The sequence below is a fragment of the Schistocerca americana genome, chromosome 8 (assembly GCF_021461395.2).
Source record: "Schistocerca americana isolate TAMUIC-IGC-003095 chromosome 8, iqSchAmer2.1, whole genome shotgun sequence".
Classification (NCBI taxonomy): Eukaryota; Metazoa; Arthropoda; class Insecta; order Orthoptera; family Acrididae; genus Schistocerca; species Schistocerca americana.
The window spans coordinates 446,302,720-446,326,329 of NC_060126.1; the positions used below are offsets into that span (position 1 = coordinate 446,302,720).

At 41.0% G+C, this 23,610-nt stretch overlaps 1 protein-coding gene across 8 annotated transcripts in view; it reads right to left on the minus strand.

Annotated features, from left to right (window-relative positions):
* LOC124544759 (eukaryotic translation initiation factor 4E transporter) overlaps positions 1-23,610 on the minus strand; it is a 282,347-nt gene that overhangs the window by 147,937 nt on the left and 110,800 nt on the right. For 7 of the 8 annotated variants that reach the window (XM_047123429.1, XM_047123431.1, XM_047123430.1 and 4 more), the window contains exons 6-8: positions 14,127-14,279; positions 12,203-12,333; positions 11,971-12,084 (exon numbers count right to left, since the gene is read on the minus strand). In XM_047123429.1, coding sequence (XP_046979385.1) covers positions 11,971-12,084; positions 12,203-12,333; positions 14,127-14,279 — 398 coding nt within the window. The remainder of the gene's footprint in view (positions 1-11,970; positions 12,085-12,202; positions 12,334-14,126; positions 14,280-23,610) is intronic. The other variant, XM_047123432.1, reaches the window with a different exon arrangement.

The following is a 23,610-nucleotide window of genomic DNA, read 5'->3' on the forward strand; positions in this document are numbered from 1 at the left end:
CTTAATATTGGTCAAAATTTGTCGCGTTGTGTCACGACAAATTTTGAAGTATACTTTGAGTCGAGTTATTTGACCGGGGTTTGCATGAGTAATGTTATACATAATTTCGTTGGAATCAGCAAAAAAAACTGTACAGGGTCGCATCTTACTAACCATTCCTATGAATTAGTTTCGATTTTATTAGACTCCAAATATGACATTTTTTTTATGTTGCATGCACACGGACTAAGTACACTTCAGACAAGGGGGTCTAGATCAGCAGCTATTGCAGCTAGAGGCCTGAAATCTTGGGAAACTTACTTCAACACTTGACTAAAGCTACAGTTAAAATTTGACGAAAATTGGAGACCATGATGGTGGGAACTTTTTTCAGTTTTAGACCACTTGGTGTGGAATGACCCGAATGTGTTTTCTGTGAAGTTTGGATTTGTTCTTACAGTGGTCTGTCTTGCTTAGAGAAACTGTTTGACCCTTCCAACTCTGTGTTCACTGAGTTAACTGCACGGTATATGTTACATTGCATTTAGGAACTTTCGGGTGATTGAACTTTTGTGTGTATATATATATATATATATATATATATATATATATATAAAAATAGAGGGAAACATTCCACGAAAAATTATATATAAAAACAAAGATGAGGTGACTTACCGAACGAAGGCGCTGGCAGGTTGATAGACACACAAACAAACACAAACATACACACAAAATTCAAGCTTTCGCAACAAACTGTTGCCTCGTCAGGAAAGAGTGAAGGAGAGGGAAAGACGAAAGGATGTGGGTTTTAAGGGAGAGGGTAAGGAGTCATTCCAATCCCGGGAGCGGAAAGACTTACCTTAGGGGGGAAAAAAGGACGGGTATACACTCGCGTACCAACACACACACACACACACACACACACACACACACACACACACACACACATCCATCCACGCATATACAGACCCAAGCAGACATATTTAAAGACAAAGAGTTTGGGCAGATATGTCAGTCGAGGCGGAAGTGCAGAGGCAAAGATGTTGTTGAAAGACAGGTGAGGTAAGAGCGGCGGCAAATTTAAATTAGAAATTAGCGGAGATTGAGGCCTGGCGGATAACGAGAAGAGAGGATATACTGAAGGGCAAGTTCCCATCTCCGGAGGTCTGACAGGTTGGTGTTAGTGGGAAGTATCCAGATAACCCGGACGGTGTAACACTGTGCCAAGATGTGCTTGCCGTGCACCTAGGCATGTTTAGCCACAGGGTGATCCTCATTACCAACAAACACTGTCTGCCTGTGTCCATTCATGCGAACGGACAGTTTGTTGCTGGTCATTCCCACATAGAATGCATCACAGTGTAGGCAGGTCAGTTGGTAAATCACGTGGGTGCTTTCACACGTGGCTCTGCCTTTGATCGTGTACACCTTCCGGGTTACAGGACTGGAGTAGGTGGTGGTGGGAGGGTGCATGGGACAGGTTTTACACCGGGGGCAGTTACAAGGGTAGGAGCCAGAGGGTAGGGAAGGTGGTTTGGGGATTTCATATGGATGAACTAAGAGGTTACGAAGGTTAGGTGGACGGCGGAAAGACACTCTTGGTGGAGTGGGGAGGATTTCATGAAGGATGGATCTCATTTCAGGGCAGGATTTGAGGAAGTCGTATCCCTGCTGGAGAGCCACATTCATAATCTGATCCAGTCCCGGAAAGTATCCTGTCACAAGTGGGGCACTTTTGTGGTTCTTCTGTGGGAGGTTCTGGGTTTGAGAGGATGAGGAAGTGGCTCTGGTTATTTGCTTCTGTACCAGGTCGGGAGGGTAGCTGCGGGTTGCGAAAGCTGTTTTCAGGTGGTGGGTGTAATGGTTCAGGGATTCCGGACTAGAGCAGATTCGTTTGCCACGAAGACCTGGGCTGTAGGGAAGGGACTGTTTGATGTGGAATGGGTGGCAGCTGTCATAATGGAGGTACTGTTGCTTGTTGGTGGCTTTGATGTGGACGGACGTGTGAAGCTGGCCATTGGACAGGTGGAGGTCAACGTCAAGGAAAGTGGCATGGGATTTGGAGTAGGACCAGTTGAATCTGATGGAACCAAAGGACTTGAGGTTGGAGAGGAAATTCTGGAGTTCTTCTTCACTGTGAGTCCAGATCACGAAAATGTCATCAATAAATCTGTACCAAACTTTGGGTTGGCAGGCCTGGGTAGATATTTTAGATATATTTTTCCCACGTGGAATGTTTCCCTCTATTTTTTTTATATTGCGTTGATGTACTGGTGGATATAGTGTGGTATTATTATTATTATTATTATTATTATTACTAACAACACTTTGCCGTCCGCATGTCTTGTACAAATTTATTCGCTTGGCGCTGGATTACTTTGCTTGTCACCTTTCCGTTGACGACGAGCTTCTAACACACTGACTTTCGCACTCTTATATTTTCCGAAATAATCTATTTTTCCGTATCGTTTCACAAACTCAAATTTTCTTTTCAAGTAACTTCTCTGCAAGTTCTACACTGTTATAATAATTATCCATGCAGAGGTGATGCCACTTTCCATCAGAAGGTGTTGGATAGTTCCGTCACTGTTTTTGCTAAAAGCTGTCCGTGTCGGAATATATCCCTAATGGGGAAATGTATCCCGTACTCTAATCACACAGCATCCAAGTGAGTATGCCGTATTCCGTAATTTTCGACGGATTGTAAACTTTAAAATTTAACTGTCCACGCCACGGTATCATTCCTTCATCGGGGTGTATATGCAGACAAGGAAAAAAATTTCCGAATTTTTCCCAGTTAAAAATGCGCTTTCTCCCAGGTGAAAAAAACACTTAGTGTTATGTGACAGTGTATTTTCCCTTGGAACTGCAAAACTTATCAGACCTTTGAATGGTTCTGGTTTTATACACGGGAGTCAAATTTCCCGGCACTTTAGAAAATGAAACTTAGGAAAAAAGACATGTTAGAAATATCTTTTATGTGCAGCAACATGTACACTGCATATTTTCATATTACAGAAGTATACATTGGAATTCCAAACACTGCCGCATATTACTTTCCGAATAATTGAAATCGAGATTGCGAAGCACTTTTGTAAGCCAGTCATAGCTGGTGTCATGTGATCTCACCAGCAGATGACAGCGGATATTCAGAGCATAAGACATGTGATGTAGTCAGCTAACAGCAACATCACTGTTAAGTAGCATGAACACACAAACATGGAAAGTTCATAGTTTAAATGAGTATACATAGTGTTGTAACAAATTGGTCTCTAAGGTTAATAAGCTGCAAGAGAAGCTAAGCTTTCGCATCTAATGTTTATCTTTTTGGCGCGTGTATATAAGATATATTACACAAATGTGCCAGTAAAATATTTAATAATGACATAAATGTCTGATATTCAGGGTTCGAAATTCTTCTAAATGGCTTGCCATCAGAGTTTGTTTTTAAATGAGAGTCAAACGCTCTTTGATTTAAGAAATTAATGGTACATTCTCGCACATAGTTCAACTTATGTAAAAGGATATTTACTTTGAAAGTAACGCTTTTCAAACAACCATTTGCAATATTTTACCACAACCTGTTAAAAATAGGTTAATTTCAGCAGTTGCCAGAGAGCGCAAATAACAAGACGACACCGAGCTTGCGCAGCTACCATGACGTAGGAAGCCCGTATGTACGTACATGTAAAACATTAAAATATCATACATTATGTCATAAAAGAAACAAGACATCAGAGGATACTGCAAGAGCATCCGAATTGGTGAACCACACTAAAATATGAACGTTTAAAGTGCATTCTTAAAGTGCACATTCGTATGTCTAGATTCCCAAAGAATTAGACCTCAATCTGATATTAAGCTTTTCAGTGTGGTTTTCGGGATGTAAATTTTCTTGGAGCACCAGTATTGTATTATATCATGTTTGGTTCTTTATTGTGGCGTAATGCCACACGTGCTAGAAGATGGGAACGTGCACTTTAAATACAGCAAACAGTTGAAACTAGCCAGTACTGTGGAATTAAAAATTTCGTTTCAAATACATTGGCTGACTCTGCGGAAAAGGTTAATAGAAGTCAAATTTCTTTAGCAAACAGACAAATATAACTTCAGTGTTCTGCAAGGCGATTAATGTTTGACTGTCATAAAGGTGGAAATAAAATAAACTCTGAAACATGACATTTTAGCCTTCTGTAATTATGTGAATATATTTTAATTCAGTTGATAGCTCCCGGCCACAGATATCCATTTTCTTTTCATTTGATGTGAGAGTAAACGAACGGGAGACAGCAAGATCACTAAACGTAAACACTGGTCACGTGGAGACTACCCACTATAATTCAGACTACTCTGTGCATCAGACTTGGATCCTCGATATTTGGCGAACCGGGTCAATACTAAAAAATCGAATTTTCAAAAGTATGTTCATCTTGTAGCACACATCTTTCTGAAAAGTCAAACATAAAACATATGTGTTTGAGGGAATGTAAGACATGCTATTTGGTCTTCAGTGTGGCAAAGTGCAGTGCCACGCCTCTTCATACAGCATTCCTCTATAGCACGTCACTGAATTTCGTTCTGTGGAATTGAAACGTGTATATTTTGTAATGGATGCCATCAAACCTACATAGGACAGTGGAAATTGAAATGTCCTGTGGTGCCTCTCCTGCTCCCAGTCAGACCGTTTGACAGCCTGCCCCCTCTTAAAAAAATCTCGCAATAGCGAATGGGATTATTTGTAATCGGGAGAACAAGGACTCTTCAGAAAATTTGCACTCTTTATTGTCTATTAGCTAATAACTTGTTGTTTCGTGTGACCTAAAATTAAATATAGAATACATAAAACCAATGAAGACAAGAGACAAGCAAGAAAGTACACATTTCTTCAAGCCTGAGCTCCTAGCATTTTTCTCTCTCTAACCTTGCTACAGCTTTACATGGTGTGCTTTCATTTCTGTGAAAGAATCTATTACCTCATCAAAGTTCGCCAAACGTTTTGCTATATGAAAAACCAAAATGTCATTATCTGATAATGAAAAGCTGCCAATACAAATAATACCCAAGACTGGTGTGCTTTCTCGATCTGATTATGTCTATTTGGTCACTGTCTGCTGGATAAAATAAAATAGGCCTTTCTAATATTGCAGCAATTTTGTAACACACAACAAATAAACAAGACTGTTTTGGCACAAATGGTCATTTTTATAACACGACAGAACATAATTCATGAAGTACCAATATCAAATGCCTATAAGGCCTACTACAAGCAAAAAGCTTTATGTTAGGAAATAGTTTCGCATTTCATTCATACGCACCAGTTTCTCAAGCACGAGATCGAAAAGTAGTATTACGAAATTTTTATATAAATCTGGAATAGTCTTATTCTTCCTTAACTTGTGTGATGTCCCCGTATCTTCTCCTTCCTTGTTTTAGCAAACAATCTTGTCATCAAGAATTCTGTACTGTAGCTATTCCTGCCGTTGTCAAAATTTGTTTTCGTACAACATGTTTTCCGCGTTACTTCCAGAATAGAAATTAAGCAGCTCCTAGCTGGGGACTGTACAACTGGTCCTTACTAATGTAGGGATATGGCCAAAAATTTTCTGTCGAAGTTTCATTTTCTTGAATACGCCGAGAAGATAATATGTAATCTTTCTCACCAGTTATTCCCGTTAGTCGTTTATTTCCACTCTGGTAGTCTCAATCTATGAATTTCACTAGTAATTATAACAACGCTGAACATTTGCAAACCCTATCAACCACATAATCGGACAGCGATTGGCGTTCATCTGTTCGGCTTTACTCTACTCAGCTCGTACAGCCCTGTCCCCTTTTGTCTACGGAAAGTTTATTTCTAGATGCGACGAGGATTCTCCTGACAGACACATGAAGTACACTATGCAAGCATTCAAAAATCAACTTATGATTCATTCAGAAATCAATTAAAATGTGTTCAAAAACCTACAGGGATGCATTTCAGAATCATATGAATAATTGATAAGATCAATCCGTGCTGGATGCTAGGTGCTTTGTGAAACAAGTTTTTTCCCCACAAGAATATGAATTTGGTGCCCCATTTTCCCGGTAGCACCTAGCTGCTTGCTGCGACTGCTTGCACAGCCAACAGCCACATTCCTGTAGTCAGAAGTGTGAGAATCTACTACCCAAACGCGACTCAACTGCACATGCACATGAGCCCGCTCGTAACTGCTAAAATGCATCTAATGTAAACAGTTGTGACTTCACACTCATCAGAGGCAATTTGTTGTTATGAAGCATTGCATAGTCTTCCTAAAGCCTTTGACACATTTGGCTGTTGGCACATGCTTGCATGAGCACAGTGTCTCATTGTTGTATATGGTATTTTTTCGTTTTTATCTCGTTTATGTTTTATTGTTGAAATATTATTCTGCAGTATGGGGATGCAGTAATATACTTTGGTAGAGTACGGGTTCTTACCAGTCAAAATTACAAAAATTTAAGTGGAAACTAAACCAATGAAAAATTCCCAGGTTTTTCCTGGTTTTCTCCCGGATGAAAAAAATTCCTGGGTTTTTTCTGGTTCTCCCGGTTGTCCCGGGTCGTATACACCCTATTCATCAATTGAGATGTTTTGACTTAGATTAAACATTTCTTTAAGCTTTTTTGGAAAAATAATCAATTACGAACCGCACTTTGACAAGCCGGTCGGCACTATCCAGTTTATTTTTGCTGTCGGAAATGTAAAAATCATATTATATGTCTGAATCGGTTGTGGGACACAGTTTAGCGAAATATCGGTGTCTATCAATGGATTCGTTGACCAATAATCATTGATCCTTGCTTTTCTTACAATTCCCATGAAGATAGCAAGCCCAAACCATTTTCTAAGTTCGGGTCCCATAATGTCGACAAATTTGGCATTTTTTAAATCCAGTTTCCTTCTATTGCAATTTTGACTGTGGTACTTTTTGGTTTCGTTGCTAATATATTCAAATAGATCGTTCCCAATATATAATTGTATGATATCCTCAATGCTCTGTCTATCTTTGGGAAATGTGTTTGGACCCGGGGATCCTTCAAATTTATTACTGGTCCTCGGTAAATCAAAGTCTGACCATTGTGCACTGTCTTCTTCATCTGATTCAGCAGAACCAGATGGCAATCGCAGCGTTCGCCAAATTCTTGGATGTATTCCACTGTCTTCCTATGATTCTGCTTCACTTTCATTTTTTTGATATCCAACGTCTTCTTCCCAATCAATCAAGTCGTCCAGAACGTCAAAAAGACGTCCGCACATTCATCGTAAATAATCCTCCTTTCTTTTTCGTCTGCCAAGATGAAAGGGCACAAGTACTTGTAAAAACAGAATACTTGTTGACGTGTGTAACTTATTGTTATCTAAACACAACACCAACACAGAATGCAAAAGATACTAACGTGCTGTCACCAGCCACTGTACGATACTATGCAGACGACATCACTGTGGTAATGCCGGCCGTTGAGCACTATTTCGTGCACAACACCAGCGCGGCATCGCCGGATGGCATAGTGTCAATGTGCTCTTATGTTTTAGTCCGATCTGGCCACGTCTGTTCGTATACCAGATGTGCTGGTGGAGAACAGTGAAATTTCCACCACGATTTAAATCCAGAAAGAAAGTTCAAAATAGTTATTTAAAGTCTACTTAAACTATGTTTGTGCCTTGATTATATCTATATACTTATTCTTGGTTCTTTCCAGTATTTGAATTTTACTATTCTTGAAATTCTTAGTTTTGACTGTTAATCACTATTTGCTGGCTGCGGTTTTACCTTATTCTGGATTGCTTGTTGAGGCAGCTATCTGGTGAAAGTGTGTTATTGTACCAATTGACCTGTGTGTAGGAATCTTCTTGTCAGATGACACTGATTTTACGAGCGACCTGCTGTTGCCCGATGGTTCAGCAACTGTTTCTGCTGTCTGTGTGCAACTAGCTCAGCCTGAGAAGAATGAGCATACCGGCAGTACGGTATTACTGGCCGGCATTTAAGATTTGCTGCTGCTATTACCTCAGGTGAAGCTGCTCTGTGGCACAATGATTTGTGTGGGCCTAATTCTTTTCACAGCTTGCTTATTTTTTTTGCCTTCTGACTTCGATCTACATCTAAATATACATCCATACTCCGCAAGCCACCTGACAGTGTGTGGCGGAGGGTACATTGAGTACCTCTATTGGTTCACCCTTCTATTCCAGTCTCGTATTGTTCCTGGAAAGAAAGATTGTCGGTATGCCTCTGTGTGGGCTCTAATCTCTCTGATTTTATCCTCATGGTCTCTTCGCGAGATATAAGTAGGAGGGAGCAATATACCGCTTTACTCCTCGGTGAAGGTATGTTCTCGAAACTTCAACAAAAGCCCGTACCGAGCTACTGAGCGTCTCTCCTGCAGAGTCTTCCACTGGAGTTTATCTATCATCTCCGTAACACTTTCGCGATTACTAAATGATCCTGTAACGAAGCGCGCTGCTCACCATTGGATCTTCTCTATCAACCCTATCTGGTACGGATCCCACATTGCTGAGCAGTATTCTAGCAGCGGGTGAACAAGTGTACTGTAACCTACTTACTTTGTTTTCGGATTGCATTTCCTTAGGATTCTTCCAATGAATCTCAGTCTGGCATATGCTTTACCGACAATCCACTTTATATGATCATTCCATTTTAAATCACTCCTAATGCGTACTCCCAAATAATTTATGGAATTAACTGCTTCCACTTGCTGACCTGCTACATTGTAGCTAAATGAAATGGGATTGTTCTTCCTATGTATTCGCAGCACATTACACTTGTCTACATTGAGATTCAATTGCCATTCCCTGCACCATGCGGCAATTCGCTGCGGATCCTCCTGCATTTTAATACAATTTTCTATTGTTATAACCTCTCCATATAGCACAGCATCATCTGCGAAAAGCCTCAGTGAACTTCCGATGTCATCCACAAGATCATTTATGTATATTGTGAATAGCAACAGTCCTACGACACTCCCCTGTGGCACACCTGAAATCACGCTTACTTCTGAAGACTTCTCTCCATTGAGAATGACATGCCGCATTCTGTTACCTAGGAACTCTTCAATCCAATCACACAATTGGTCTGATAGTCCATATGCTCTTACTTTGTTCATTAAATGACTGTGGGGAACTGTATCAAACGCCTTGCAGAAGTCAAGAAACATGGCATCTACCTGGGAACCCGTGTCTATTGCCCTCTGAGTCTCGTGCACGAATAGCACGAGCTGGGTTTCACATGATTGTCTTTTTCTAAACCCATGCTGATTCCTACAGAGTAGATTTCTAGTCTCCAGATAAGTCATTATACTCTAACATAATACTTGTTCCAGAATTTTTTTGGTGTCAGCTGGATCTTTTGCTGGCCTGTGTATTTGCTTAAATTTGTCAGCTCTGTAAGGAATCTGTTAAAAAGTTGAAAACCATTGTGTTAGCCTGAGACATTTAAGATATTACATTTGTTTAAACATTTTGCCATCGCTGTTAAATTGGTTAAGCCGTTGTGCTCCCCGGGGCCAAGCCCTTCAATGAAGTCCTGATAAACTGACTTTCTGGAGCTCAAGTGAAAAGAATGGTCTGTGAAGGATGTGGTTTGAACTGTTACAGTGCTTGTTGGCAATCCTGAACAGCTGTTAAAAGGTCTTTGGTTCACTGCACCCAACAGTTGGAGGGGACTTGTAGAAAGGGGAACAGCAGTTCCAATGATGTGGATGATCACATCATATGCTTTGCATAACATCAGTACAATATGACAGAGGTGGCGAATGTAGCAGCAGAGGCATACAGACCAGTTGGTTTTGTGAAGTGCCGAACTTCGTAGTCTGTGTCAGTCAACAGCAAGGGAACACCCGGGGGTCACTGGAAAGTGGTCACTGCCAAAGAGGTTGTCGTGTAGTGATCCATGTAGCAAAGCCAAAGATTAGGGGACGAGACTGTTAGGTCAACAGCTAAAAAGGTACCAATGGGTGGCACTGAAGTAGGCAGGAGAACCATAATTGAAGTGCACAGGTCATGTCTGTGAGAAGTTGGTCATTTACCTGTAGAAGGCTTCTGCCAGACAAAGTGTGGTTCCATGGGAGATGGTGTGTGTTTAAGTCTCCAAAAAGGAGAAAAGGAGAGGGAGTGGGGAAGTTGTCCAATTAATGTGGTCAATTCAACATAATTGGTCTGCCTGGAGGTAGACAAATTTTGCAAATGGGAATTGATGCCTTTTGCTCCTGCACCACTATTGCCTTCAATGAGGTACAAAGGGAAATCCATTCCCTGACGACATCTCTATGAACCGAAGTACATAGCTCTCCAGATACTCTCTTGAGAACAGTATGGTTCTGGAGGAGGAGGAGATTAGTGTTTAACGTCCCGTCGACAACGAGGTCATTAGAGACGGAGCGCAAGCTCGGGTAAGGGAAGGATGGGGAAGGAAATCGGCCGTGCCCTTTCAAAGGAACCATCCCGGCATTTGCCTGAAGCGATTTAGGGAAATCACGGAAAACCTAAATCAGGATGGCCGGAGACGGGATTGAACCGTCGTCCTCCCGAATGCGAGTCCAGTGTGCTAACCACTGCGCCACCTCGCTCGGTATGGTTCTGGCAGAACACACAATTACCATAGAGCATTAGAGAATGGTCATCAGTTAAATGCTTTTCTTTGAAAGCAATGCAAACCACAGAATACAAAGCAAGGTGGTTTAGTACTGTCAGGTGACAGCAGTATCCTTTAGAGTAGCACTGATTGCGTGACTGGTGGTCAGGTTAGGTGTGAAGGCACCATGAGGATCAGTTATGTCACAAGATAACTGCCTGCCATCAGTGGGGATGGAACCATCTCCACAAACATTGGCTCAGAATTCAACTGAGGGGAGATCTGATGACTGGGAGCACTTATGGAGCCTTGTACCAATCCTCCTCCTCCACTGCTGATTTGATGGGAAAGGTTTGTTAAAGGGGCTATCTGCACTGAGCACAGGGACAGACGAACAGACAGCCTGCAACCCACAGGCCAAAGCTCCTTCAGTCATCATTTGCTGTAATGCCTCCAGTCCGAGGGATTGCCTCCCAAGAGGGATCCTGAGAGAGTCTTGTCCCTGGTAGATACTGAAGGAGAATGCTTCTCCGTTTGGATGTGAGAAGTAGTTCCTGAAGATACTGTGGGAACATCCAACGAGGAGCAACTTTTCCAAAACCCCTATTGTGCATACAACACCTTCAGTCCAATGTTTGCTATGTGCACATTGCTGCTCACCACTTAAAGGCTGTAGGTGTGGCAGTGATCATTTGACACTCAAAGGACAGAAAATGGTCATTTCTGATGAGTCATGGTACAGTGACGTCAGGGTATGAGTACATCAGCAACCAGGAGGCAATGCATTCCACTTTTCAATAGGGTACCATACAGGCAGGTAGTAGTATTCTATTGCAGATAATATAAACATGGGATGAAATTGTTCTCCCCGATAACTCTGCCATTGTCTCAGAGCGCCACTGACGATGCAGAAACATACTATACAATAATTTGTAAATCTAGTGCACCCTGCAGATTTTTGCAAATAGATCAATGCACCATTCCATTGTTCTATGTCAGAATAGATATTTCCTGCACATAATCCTAACTGGGATCCCTAAAGACGTGCTTTCCTTGACTCACACTACCCTACTCCAAGCTGTTGGCAGTAGTTGAGTGGTCTGATCGGGGTAGTTTCTGTATGTTTCTGCTGCGTAATTTAGTGCCACAATACATCACTATAGTCATTGCAGTATTTAGATGCTGCACATGTAAGTATGTGCAATTCAACTGCTACTGAGTGTGTGTTATATTTACCCAGTATTCAGTGCAACAACATGATACACTAATTCAGTTCAATGATGCCTGTAGCTATGAAGTTGAGTGTGAAATTGGCATGCAAGTCATACACTGAGTTGCACCAGATATTTTCTTACAAGGAACAGTTTTCATTTCTTACTCTTTCCAGATTTTTGTGAAGCACTCTTTCTTGTTGGTCTTCCGAGACTGCCATCATCACAAAAATCTCCAAATCCTCCAAGGTCTATTTTATCATTCTGTGAAGTTGGTCCACCTGAAATGAAATGGGCACTGATTATTCTTTTATCATTTCAGGGTACATGAAGTAAATCAGGGCCTCACATACCATTTAATTCTTTAATACACACTACTAAATTGTCACAGAAGAGTACCTGAGAACCACTCTGGTTCTTCTTCTTTGCTGTCACTGTAAGCTCTTCTCTTGTCATTGTAACGGTTCCTTTCCCCCCTGGACTTGTCTTTATCACGATCAAAATCTCTTCCAAATGATCGACGGTCAAACCTGAAATTAAACTTATATGAAACAAACTTTAGAATGAACACCAATACAATACCAAATTTTGTAATAAAAACTCCAAAGGAGTGTAAAGCCCCTTTCACACTGGAAACAGTGTGCACTAGCATCTAGTTACCTAGTGTTCACTATGATTCACTTTGTGTGTGTGTGTGTGTGTGTGTGTGTGTGTGTGTGTGTGTGTACAGAAGCATTTACACTACAGGGAACTGAAGACAACTCGAGAAACATTACCTATGAGCTCTGTATTACTATTTTGCACTAACAATGAACACACAGGATATGACACTGAAATTAGAAGAACGCTGCAAAACATTTAGAGAGGATTATTTTGCATGGTGAGTGCACTATTTTAGATGAAGTAAGCAAACTGGTATGGGAAAGGAAGAATCTACTTTTCTCAGTTTGCAGTACATAAACATGAAATGCGTGGATCTTGTGTACTTAACACTAAAATGCTACTCCAGCATTCTTTTGCATTAGTCTGAACTTTATACACATGTCTCTTGACACTTTTCACTGGTTTCTCATTACAACTGAGGATAAAATTTAAAAGGACACTAATTATCAAAATTAACGTAACTGGAAGAGGGGCTAGCATTTGTACTCTCAATACTATCAACTGGAAAGCTTTAGGTGATCATTTCCCATTTCAGTACCTGCTAAATAAAATAGTTTGCGATACCTTGTATGACGTGTGAAGCACTTACATGATTTTATTTAAGTATGTGTAAGGAATAGGTAAATAAAATAATATTAATGAAATTAGAAATATGACCTGTCAGATAAAATCTGCTGCACAGCTTGTTAGAGAGCAGATGGTGTGGTTGAGGGTAAATTATTTTTATTTTAGTTTCTTTCATTACATCAATATTTAACATAATGATTTACCCCACCATGTAACTACCCTTACAATGAAAATAAGCAACAAGAATGATTAGGTCTTTTGTATGCTTTTTACTTTTAATCAGTATAATAGCTACATACTGAGACTCCTTTACTTTCAAGGGAACTTATTGCACTTCATTTAACAAAAGAATTATAGCAAATCTTGTGCTTATTCACTCTGTTCCCACCTCATACAAGCATCTAATAAATTTTTCTTTTATCTCCCATCACCAGTGGTACATCCGAGTGCTCCAGCAGTTTTCTATGAATCATTTCCTTTCCTTTGGCATTTGTTCAGTCAACATGAATCACATATGGTATCCATATTACACTCTCTTCGGACAATTCCCTCTCTCAGAACTGATAAAAACAAGACAAGATAGCAGAGAGGAGCTTTCTGTGCTGCTAACACAGCAGCATAGAAGACGCGAACCTCCTTTGATGGTTCATTAGATGACCACCAACCAGTGGAACACGAGTTAACAGAAGTGAATGGGAATCTAACGCGGCAATGCTGCTTGCTCACACGTGCCTAGCTTTTACACCATGGGATTCTTGTTCACTGGCGCATGTTTGCTTCAATTTCAATGAGGATTAAGAGTAGCAACTAATCTGTAATGACAGGAAGAAATGACACGGTATGTCACAGTTATAATGCGACAGACAATTTATCATGAGTTAGTTTTAATAATTTAATGCTGAACAATTTTATGCAACTTGCAGGACAAACAAAATTTTGAGACAAGCTATCAATTATCCACAAGCTGTAATACTGCTAATATAGAATACAGAATGAAAAGGAAGCTAATTCCAATATCTTCAGAATTTAAAATACAAGACTTAAAAAATGTTCACCATAAACTAACTACCACTGGCTACATTTCACAGCATACCTCTCATCTCTTGAAGATGTACTATTTCGCTGAAAGCCAAACTCACTGGAACTCTGGTCTTGCTCTTTATCTAAACGGAAGTCCCAGACATCTCTAGCGACAATACGACCACTGCCAATACGTCTTGACTGCACTTCACGGTGGCTTGGATCCCTACAAATGATTTTACATTTTAAACAATTTTTCATTAAGGAAACATGAACCATCTTTTTTTCCTTTTCAGCAAAATATTTTCACAAGACTTGCAAACAACAAATGTATTGCCAGTGATATGTATATCAGACCTAAAAGATTTTGTATCTTGCAACAAACACTAAGGTACAATCATCAGCATCAGTTTACACTTCGCGGGAGAAATTAGTGAAAATTAGTTGCAATATAAACCGCAGCATCAGAATGCCACAAATATTCAGACATTTCCTTGTATGGGAAACTGTTGGAGGTAGCAAGGAAAATGTGGCAAAATTTCACTGTCTCACCAGTTCACTCACTACTTCCCTGTTTGTTGGAGTAAATCTCAACTTCCCTACTTGTCCTGTTGATTCCTGTGATTAATGTTCTCACCTTTACATCAGTTTTTTAGTTTCACAGTTTAATGGGAGTTAGAATAGAAATCTGACATTTTCACATTTTATTCCATTATAAGATATGCAATTTTCTTTCTTAAATACTACGTACATTGCAAACTGTATGAAGTATTTTATTCCTTTTTTAAATGTCTGCACCTGTTAAAATGTTAAAAATATTATGTCCATTACTTAACATCAAATGAATTCACTAACTTTTTATATGGAAAGCTGTGGATTGCAGTATTACAAAGGCAACATTATGCTGCTCTTATTGATAGGACTGTCGAAAACAGCTTTCCATAATATAAGCTCAAGCTGTATGTAGAAGTTCTAAGAATTCTGTTGGTACACTGACCAGTGTGTATACCCAAAAGATAATCTACTTTCAGATTGTACAAAACATTGTTATGAATGTTAAAGAACTAAGCAGAACATCTTTGAGAGGAACTATGAAGGAATGATTGGTGGAATGGGGGCTTCTGCACCTACTGAAATTTTTGGTTGACCCACAAATGAAAATAGTGTTACTTGAAGTTCCTAGGTGATGTGGGGGGACTCTAAAGCATACAACAGTGTAGTAGCAGCAGTTTTCTGGTGAAATGATTATCACAAAACTGAAATAAGTTCATCACATCCACAAGATAATGGGCACTACGCTGAGGAAGTTGAAACTAAGTCAGAGAAACAAGAAACTTTACAATGATGAAACCGTATGGGCTGTACTGTCAGACAGAATTTATCAATTACAAAAATACTAAGGGATGTCTATTAGGAATAACCATAATTTGTTCACAATGAGGTAGGCAATATGGGCTACCTTCTTCCATAAACTTAACACAAACTAATATACCAACTTTGCCTTCCCCAATTAGATTCATGGTGCAAGTATATCAATGTCCAATACTCAAATACTTCATATGGCCATGAACATTTGGTCTCAGAAACAGTCAAAGAAGTCAAAGCCCATTTACAGAGACCTGGCACATCCTGAAAGTGTCTACACAGGCAGACTAAATCCAAATGAGTCCATCTCATATGGAATCACATGTCAGAAAAATGTTTTTGTGGTTAGGAAGACACTTGATGCTTATAATGATAGCAATATTAGTAGGGTGAAAGTGCTACCACATATGGGAATTATGCGTGGAGTAAACTGCATCAGAACTTGAAGGTTCACATTGATAAAGCACAGTATGCAGCAGAAATGGCCACCAAGGAGTCGAGAACAGAGAACAGAATTTAATTACAATGCAATGTCTGAAAGACCAGATACCATCTATATATAGTTAAGGCTCACTGGCCACTTGACCATCTTCTTCTTCTTCTGTGCAAATGCACCAACAGTGCCCGAACTCTTATAGGTATCGGCAACGCGCCGTGAGTAATTAGTATAATAGGCGGGGGGGCACTACGAATGTAGTGAGGGACAATGCGTTGAGAATGTGGGTTTCGCAGGAGGTGTGCCAGAGATAAATCCCTGCAGTCGCGATTTCCTCTGTGTCCTCGGTGGCTCAGATGAACAGAGCATCTGCCACGTATGAACAGTAACACTACCAACAATGAGAATCCTGCAGCACACAGTCTGGAGATTATTCCTATGAAGCTGGGTACCCAAATGGTAAATAGTTTCCTGTCTACACTGCCTCAACTAGTGTAAATTTAGTAACAACCACCATGTATATTAAGGAAGCTTCAGTCATTTGAAACTAAGTCAGATTTTCAGGGAGTTGCAACATACGTATACTGAGTCTACTGAACTAAAATAGAAATAAATACAATTGAAATTATTTTGAAAAGGCACAAAAAATTATACAAAATTTTGATTAAAAAATTGTATTTCCCACACCAATGGCTGAAATGCAATTATTTCTGTTCAATGCACTAAGAACATAACTTCTAATGTTCTGCGGAAGATTCATATCCATTGCTAACAGTGGTTTCTGAAATACAGGGAAGTCATGCAATGAAATTTTAATCTTGTTAATATAGTGCATTTCATCTATCCTTAATCAACAGTATGGTAACAGGCAGTATTAATGAAGTTCAGGTGTATCTCGTGTCGTGGCTCACCAAACTACATGTACATAAATGTGCATACATATGCTCTGTTTGGTGAGCCACAACTTATGTTTGAAATAAATAACTTCCCCAGCAGACTTAGCCACATCTTCAGAAATCAGAGACATGGCTCGATCCATTGCTCTTACCTACAGCTCAGGTATGGCAAAATAGTAAATAGTCTAGCATTTCACTCTACAAATGATTTCATATATGCTGTTAGTTTTGCCCACAATGATGGAAGAAACTGTACTTTCAAATGAGTTTTTAGAACTTAAAATGCCTTGGCAACTTTTTAAACAAAACAACTGCCAGAATCAATAAGTAAGAAACACTGTACGCCAAGTTTGGCTATCATTAATAGAAAAACAGGTTTTTTGACAGAATTAAAAATATGAGCAGCAGAGTGAAGTAGAAAGACATGCACACAAAGTAGTAGTTGTTGTGGTCTTCAGTCCTGAGACTGGTTTGATATAGCTCTCCATGCTACTCTATCCTGTGCAAGCTTCATCTCCCAGTACCTACTGCAGCCTACATCCTTCTGAATCTGCTTAGTGTATTCATCTCTGTCTCCCTCTACGATGTTTACCCTCCATGCTGCCCTCCAATACTAAATTGGTGATCCCTTGACGCCTCAGAATATGTCCTACCAACCGATCCCTTCTTCTACTCAAGTTGCGCCAGAAACTCCTCTTCTCCCCAATCCTATTCAATAACTCCTCATTAGTTATGTGATCTACCCACCTAATCTTCAGCATTCTTCTGTAGCACCACATTTCGAAAGCTTCTATTCTCTTTTTGTCCAAACTATTTATCGTCCATGTTTCACTTCCATACATGGCTACACTCCATACGAATACTTTCAGAAACGACTTCCTGACACTTAAATCTATACTCGATGTTAACAAATTTCTCTTCTTCAGAAACGCTTTCCTTGCCATTGCCAGTCTACATTTTATATCCTCTCTATTTCGACCATCATCAGTTATTTTGCTCCCCAAATAGCTGAACTCCTTTACTACTTTAAGTGTCTCATTTCCTAATCTAATTTTCTCAACATCACCCGATTTAATTCGACTACACTCCATTATCTTTGTTTTGGTTTTGTTGATGTTCATCATCTATCCTTCCTTCAAGACACTGTCCATTCTGTTCAATTGCTCTTCCAGGTCCTTTGCTGTCTCTGACAGAATTACAATGTCATCGGCGAACCACAAAGTTTTTATTTCTTCTCCATTGCTAGAAATGTAGGTTTGCCTTTTTTTAATCCAGCTTCTAAGATAAGTCGTAGGGTCAGTATTGCCTCACGCGTTTCTACGGAATCCAAACTGATTTTTTCCGAGGTTGGCTTCTACCAGTTTTTCCATTTGTCTGTAAAGAATTCGCATTAGTATTTTGCAGCCGTGACTTATTAAACTGATAGCTCGGTAATTTTCACATCTGTCAACACCTGCTCTCTTTGGGATTGGAATTATTACATTCTTCTTGAAGTCTGAGGGTATTTCACCTGTCTCATACATTTTGCTCACCAGATGGTAAAGTATTGTCAGGACTGGCTCTCCCAAGGTTGTTGGTAGTTCTAATGGAATGTTGTCTACTCCCGGGGCCTTGTTTCGACTCAGGTCTTTCAGTGCTCTGTCAAACTCTTCACGCAGTATCTTCTCTCCCATTTCATCTTTATCTACATCCTCCCCCTTTCTATAACATTGCCCTTAAGTACATCACCCTTGTGTAGTCCCTCTATATACTCCTTCCACCTTTCTGCTTTCCCATCTTTGCTTAGAACTGGGTTTCCATCTGAGCTCTTGATATTCAAACAAGTGGTTCTCTTTTCTCCAAAGGTCTCTTTGATTTTATTGTAGGCAGTATCTATCTTACTCCTAGTGAGACAAGCCTCTACATCCTTACATTTGTCCTCTAGCCATCCCTGCTTAGCCATTTTGCACTTCCTGTCGACCTCGTTTTTGAGGAGTGTATTCCTTTTTGCCTGCTTCATTTACTGCATTTTTATATTTTCTCCTTTCATCAATTAAATTCAATACTACTTCTGTCACCCAAGGATTTCTACTACCCCTCGTCTTTTTACCTACTTGATCCTCTGCTGCCTTCACTACTTCATCCCTTAAAGCTACCCATTCTTCTTCTACCATATTTCTTTCCCCCATTTTTCTCAATTGTTTCCTTATGCTCTCCCTGAAACTCTGGACAACCTCTGGTTTAGTCAGTTTATCCAGGTCCCATCTCCTTAAATTCCCTCCTTTTTGCAGTTTCTTCAGTTTTAATCTACAGTTCAGTTCATAACCAATAGATTGTGGTCAGAGTCCACATCTGCCCCTGGAAATGTCTTACAATTTATAACCTGGTTCCTGAATCTCTGTCTTACTATTATATAATCTATCTGAAACCTGTCAGTATCTCCAGGCTTCTTCCATGTATATAACTGTCTTTTATAATTCTTGAACCAAGTGTTTGCTATTATTAAGTTGTGCTCTGTACAAAATTCTACCAGGCGGCTTCCTCTTTCATTTCTCACCTCCAATCCATATTCACCTACTACGTTTCCTTCTCTTCCTTTTCCTACTATCGAGTTCCAGGCACCCATGACTATTAAATTTTCGTCTCCCTTCACTATCTGAATAATTTCTTTTATCTCATCATACATTTCTTCAGTTTCTTCGTCATCTGCAGAGCTAGTTGGCATATAAACTTTTACTAATGTAGTAGGCGTGGGCTTCGTGTCTATCTTGGCTACAATAATGTGTTCACTATGTTGTTTGTAGTAGCTTACCCGAACTATTTTTTTATTCATTATTAAATCTACTCCTGCATTGCCCCTATTTGATTTTGTATTTATAACCCTGTATTCACCTGACCAAAAGTCTTGTTCCTCTTGCCACCGAACTTCGCTAATTCCCACTATATCTAACTTTAACCTATCCATTTCCCTTTTTAAATTCTCTAACCTACCTGCCACACCAAGTAACAAACCGAAACATCTAAAGCAATGGGGAACGTAATCCTGGCACAATTTGAAGTAATGTATGAACCATCTCTGGCAAGGGTATCAGGTAAGAGTGTGGAATGAATTATTTTTCATTCCCCAGGATGGCTGTGAAGTTGTTATTGAGGACGATCTGATAATTTAAGTATTAATGAAGTGGAACCATGTTTGACTTCCACCTGAACTTTAATTTCCTTTCAAAGTTTATTGTTTGTTTCCTGTACCGAGTGTTCAATGTACATATTGAATAAAACGGGGATAGGTTATAACCCTTTCTTCATTCACTTCTCAACTAATGCTCCCCTTTCATGTGCTTCAACTCACAACCATGGACCAATGAAGTGTGATAGATACAGACTTTGAAGTACAATACTGAGGCGACTGGAGCTGCCTGTTGGAAGTATAGGGGTTGCTCGTGTGTTTTTTTTTTTTTAAAAAAAGAAGTCATGGCAGTGCAGTAGTAACAGAAAACCACAATCAGAAGTGTTTTTTGTCAGAATATGAAAATCTCATGCATAGGAAAGAACAGAAGTGAAGGCAGACTGAAGATAAATGCAGTTTAAACCTTTTTTTAAATTTTGGCATAAAAAGTAACCAAGAAAGTTACTAATCTTTCTTCACAACATAGCTTCCTCAGAATTCTAGCAATACTATCAGGTATTGGGAAGTACATACATTACAGCTCAATGAATGTAGGCCTGTGATGATGAAACTTCGTGATGGTGCAACATTTTCCCAACAATGGCAGGTACTTTGGTTGATGACATCTGCATTCTGGCAGTTGAAAAATGTTCCACCTCATGATCAGTCTGCAAATGCATGCTGCACAGTTTCTTCACCCAAGGAAAGAGAAAGATGGCACTAGGTACCTTATCATGAAAAAACAAGGATGGCGCAAAATCTGATAGCCTGAACAAGCAGCCTATGACTAACACAGAATTAGCTGGGATATTATCACCCCCGCCCCCTTCCCCGTAATAGCTCCCTGGAATACTTCGTTGCAACAATCTCCCTTAATATCTTCAAAATATTTCGGTAGTATGCTCTTATTGTGTCTGCCCATGTATGTTTGAATATATACCATCCCAAAAACTTGTATGCATCACCTTGCTCAATGACAGGTAGCACTTAAAACAATGGAAAATCCAGGATGGAATTTAACAATACAAGAGAAGGAAAGTTGCTAATCAACATATAGTGAAGATGCTGAGCCGCGATAGGCACAATAAAAAGATTCACACAAACATAGCTTTCAGCCATAAAGGCCTTTGTCAGCAGTACACACACACACACACACACACACACACACACACACACACACACACACACACACACACACCTGCAATCTCAGAGAGCTGAAACTACAGTGCGAGCAGCAGCACCAGTGCATGATGGGAGTGGCGACTGGGTGGGGGTAAGGAGGCGGCTGGGGAAGGGGGGTACTAGGAAAGAAGGTGCGGAGGGGTGGGGTGGGGGGGGGGGGGGCGCAAGTGGCGGAAAGGAGAGAAATAAAAATAAAAGAAATTAAAAGACTGGCTGTGGCGGTGAAACGACGGCTGTGTAGTGCTGGAATGGGAACAGGGAGGGGGCTGGATGGGTGAGGACAGTGACTAACGAAGGCTGAGGCCAGGACGGTTACGGGAGCGTAGGATGTATTGCAGGGAAAGTTCCCACCTGCACAATTCAGAAAAGCTGGTGTTGGTGGGAAGGATCCATTTGGCACAGGCTGTGAAGCGGTCATTGAGATGAGGGGTATCATGTTTGGCAGCGTGTTCAGCTACAGGATGATCCACTTGTTTTTTGGTCACAGTTTGCCGGTGGCCGTTCATGCGGACAGACAGCTTGTTGGGTGTCATGCCTACATAGAATGCAGCACAGTGGTTGCAGCTTAGCTTGTAGATCACATGACTAGTTTCACAGGTAACCCTGCCTTTGATGTGATAGGTAATGTTAGAGACCGGACTGGAGTAGGTGGTGGTAGGAGGATGCATGGGACAGGTCTTGCATCTAGGTCTATTACAGGGGTATGAGCCATGAGGTAAGGAATTGGGAGCAGGGGTTGTGTAAGGATGGTAGAGTATATTATGTAGGTTCGGTGGACGGTGGAATACCACGGTAGGAGGGGGTGGGAAGGATAGTGGGTAGGACATTTTATTTCAGGGCACGATGTGAGGTAATCGAAACGCTGGTGGAGAATGTAATTCAGTTGCTCCAGTCCCAGATGGTACTGAGTTACGAAGTGAATGCTCCTCTGTGGCCGGACTGTGGGACTTTGGGAGGTGGTGGGAGACTGGAAAGATAAGGCACGGGAGATTTGTTTTTGTATAAGGATGGGAGCCTAATTACTGTCAGTGGAGGCTTCAGTGAGACCCTCGGCATATTTAGAGAGGGACTGCTCGTCACTGCAGATGCGACGACCATGGGTGGCTAGGCTGTACAGAAGGGACTTCTTGGTATGAAACTGGTGGCAGCTAGCGAAGTGGAGGTATTGCTGGAGGTTAGTAGGTTTGATATGGACGGAGGTACTGATGTAGCCATCTCTGAGGCGGAGGTCAACATCTAGGAAGATTGCTTGAGGGCTGAGTAGGACCAGGGGATTAGTAGTTGAAGTTTGGAGGAATGTGAATAAGCTGTCCTCACCTTCAATCCAGCACTAGACAGCCGTCATTTCACTGCCACACTGTCTTTTAATTTCTTTTATCATCATTTTTATTTTTCTCCTTTCTGCTACTTACTCCCCCCCTCCGCACCTTCTCTCCTACCCTCCGTCTAAACTTCAACACTTCACTGTAGGCCACTCCCACCATACTATCACCCCCTCCTCCCCGCCCCAGCCGCCTCCTTACCCCCACCCAGCCACCACTCCCATCATGCACTGGTGCTGCTGCTCGCAGTGTAGTTTCAGCTCTCAGACTGCAGATGTGTGTGCTAGTTGTGATTGAGTAATATATATGGGAAACATTCCACATGGGAAAAATATATCTAAAAACAAAGATGATGTGACTTACCAAACGAAAGGGCTGGCAGGTCGATATACCCACAAACAAACACAAACATACACACAAATATCAAGCTTTCGCAACAAACTGTTGCCTCATCAGGAAAGAGGGAAGGAGGGAAAGACGAAAGGATGTGGGTTTTAAGGGAGAGGGTAAGGAGTCATTCCAATCCCGGGAGCGGAAAGACTTACCTTAGGGGGAAAAAAGGACGGGTATACGCGCGCGCGCGCGCACACACACGCACACACACGCACACACACGCACGCACGCACACGCACGCACGCACACGCACGCACGCACACGCACGCACGCACACGCACGCACGCACACACACGCACACACACACACGCACACACACACACGCACACACACACACACACACACACACACACACACACACACACACACACACACACACACACACACACATCCATCCACGCATATACAGACACAAGCAGACATATTTAAAGACAAAGAGTTTGGGCAGAGATGTTAGTCGAGGCGGAAGTGCAGAGGCAAAGATGTTGTTGAATGACAGGTGAGGTATGAGTGGCGGCAACTTGAAATTAGCGCAGATTGAGGCCTGGTGGGTAACAGGAAGAGAGGATATATTGAAGAGCAAGTTCCCATCTCCGGAGTTCGGATAGGTTGGTGTTGGTGGTGGGAAGTATCCAGATAACCCGGACGGTGTAACACTGTGCCAAGATGTGCTGGCCGTGCACCAAGGCATGTTTAGCCACAGGGTGATCCTCATTACCAACAAACACTGTCTGCCTGTGTCCATTCATGCGAATGGACAGTTTGTTGCTGGTCATTCCCACATAGAATGCATCACAGTGTAGGCAGGTCAGTTGGTA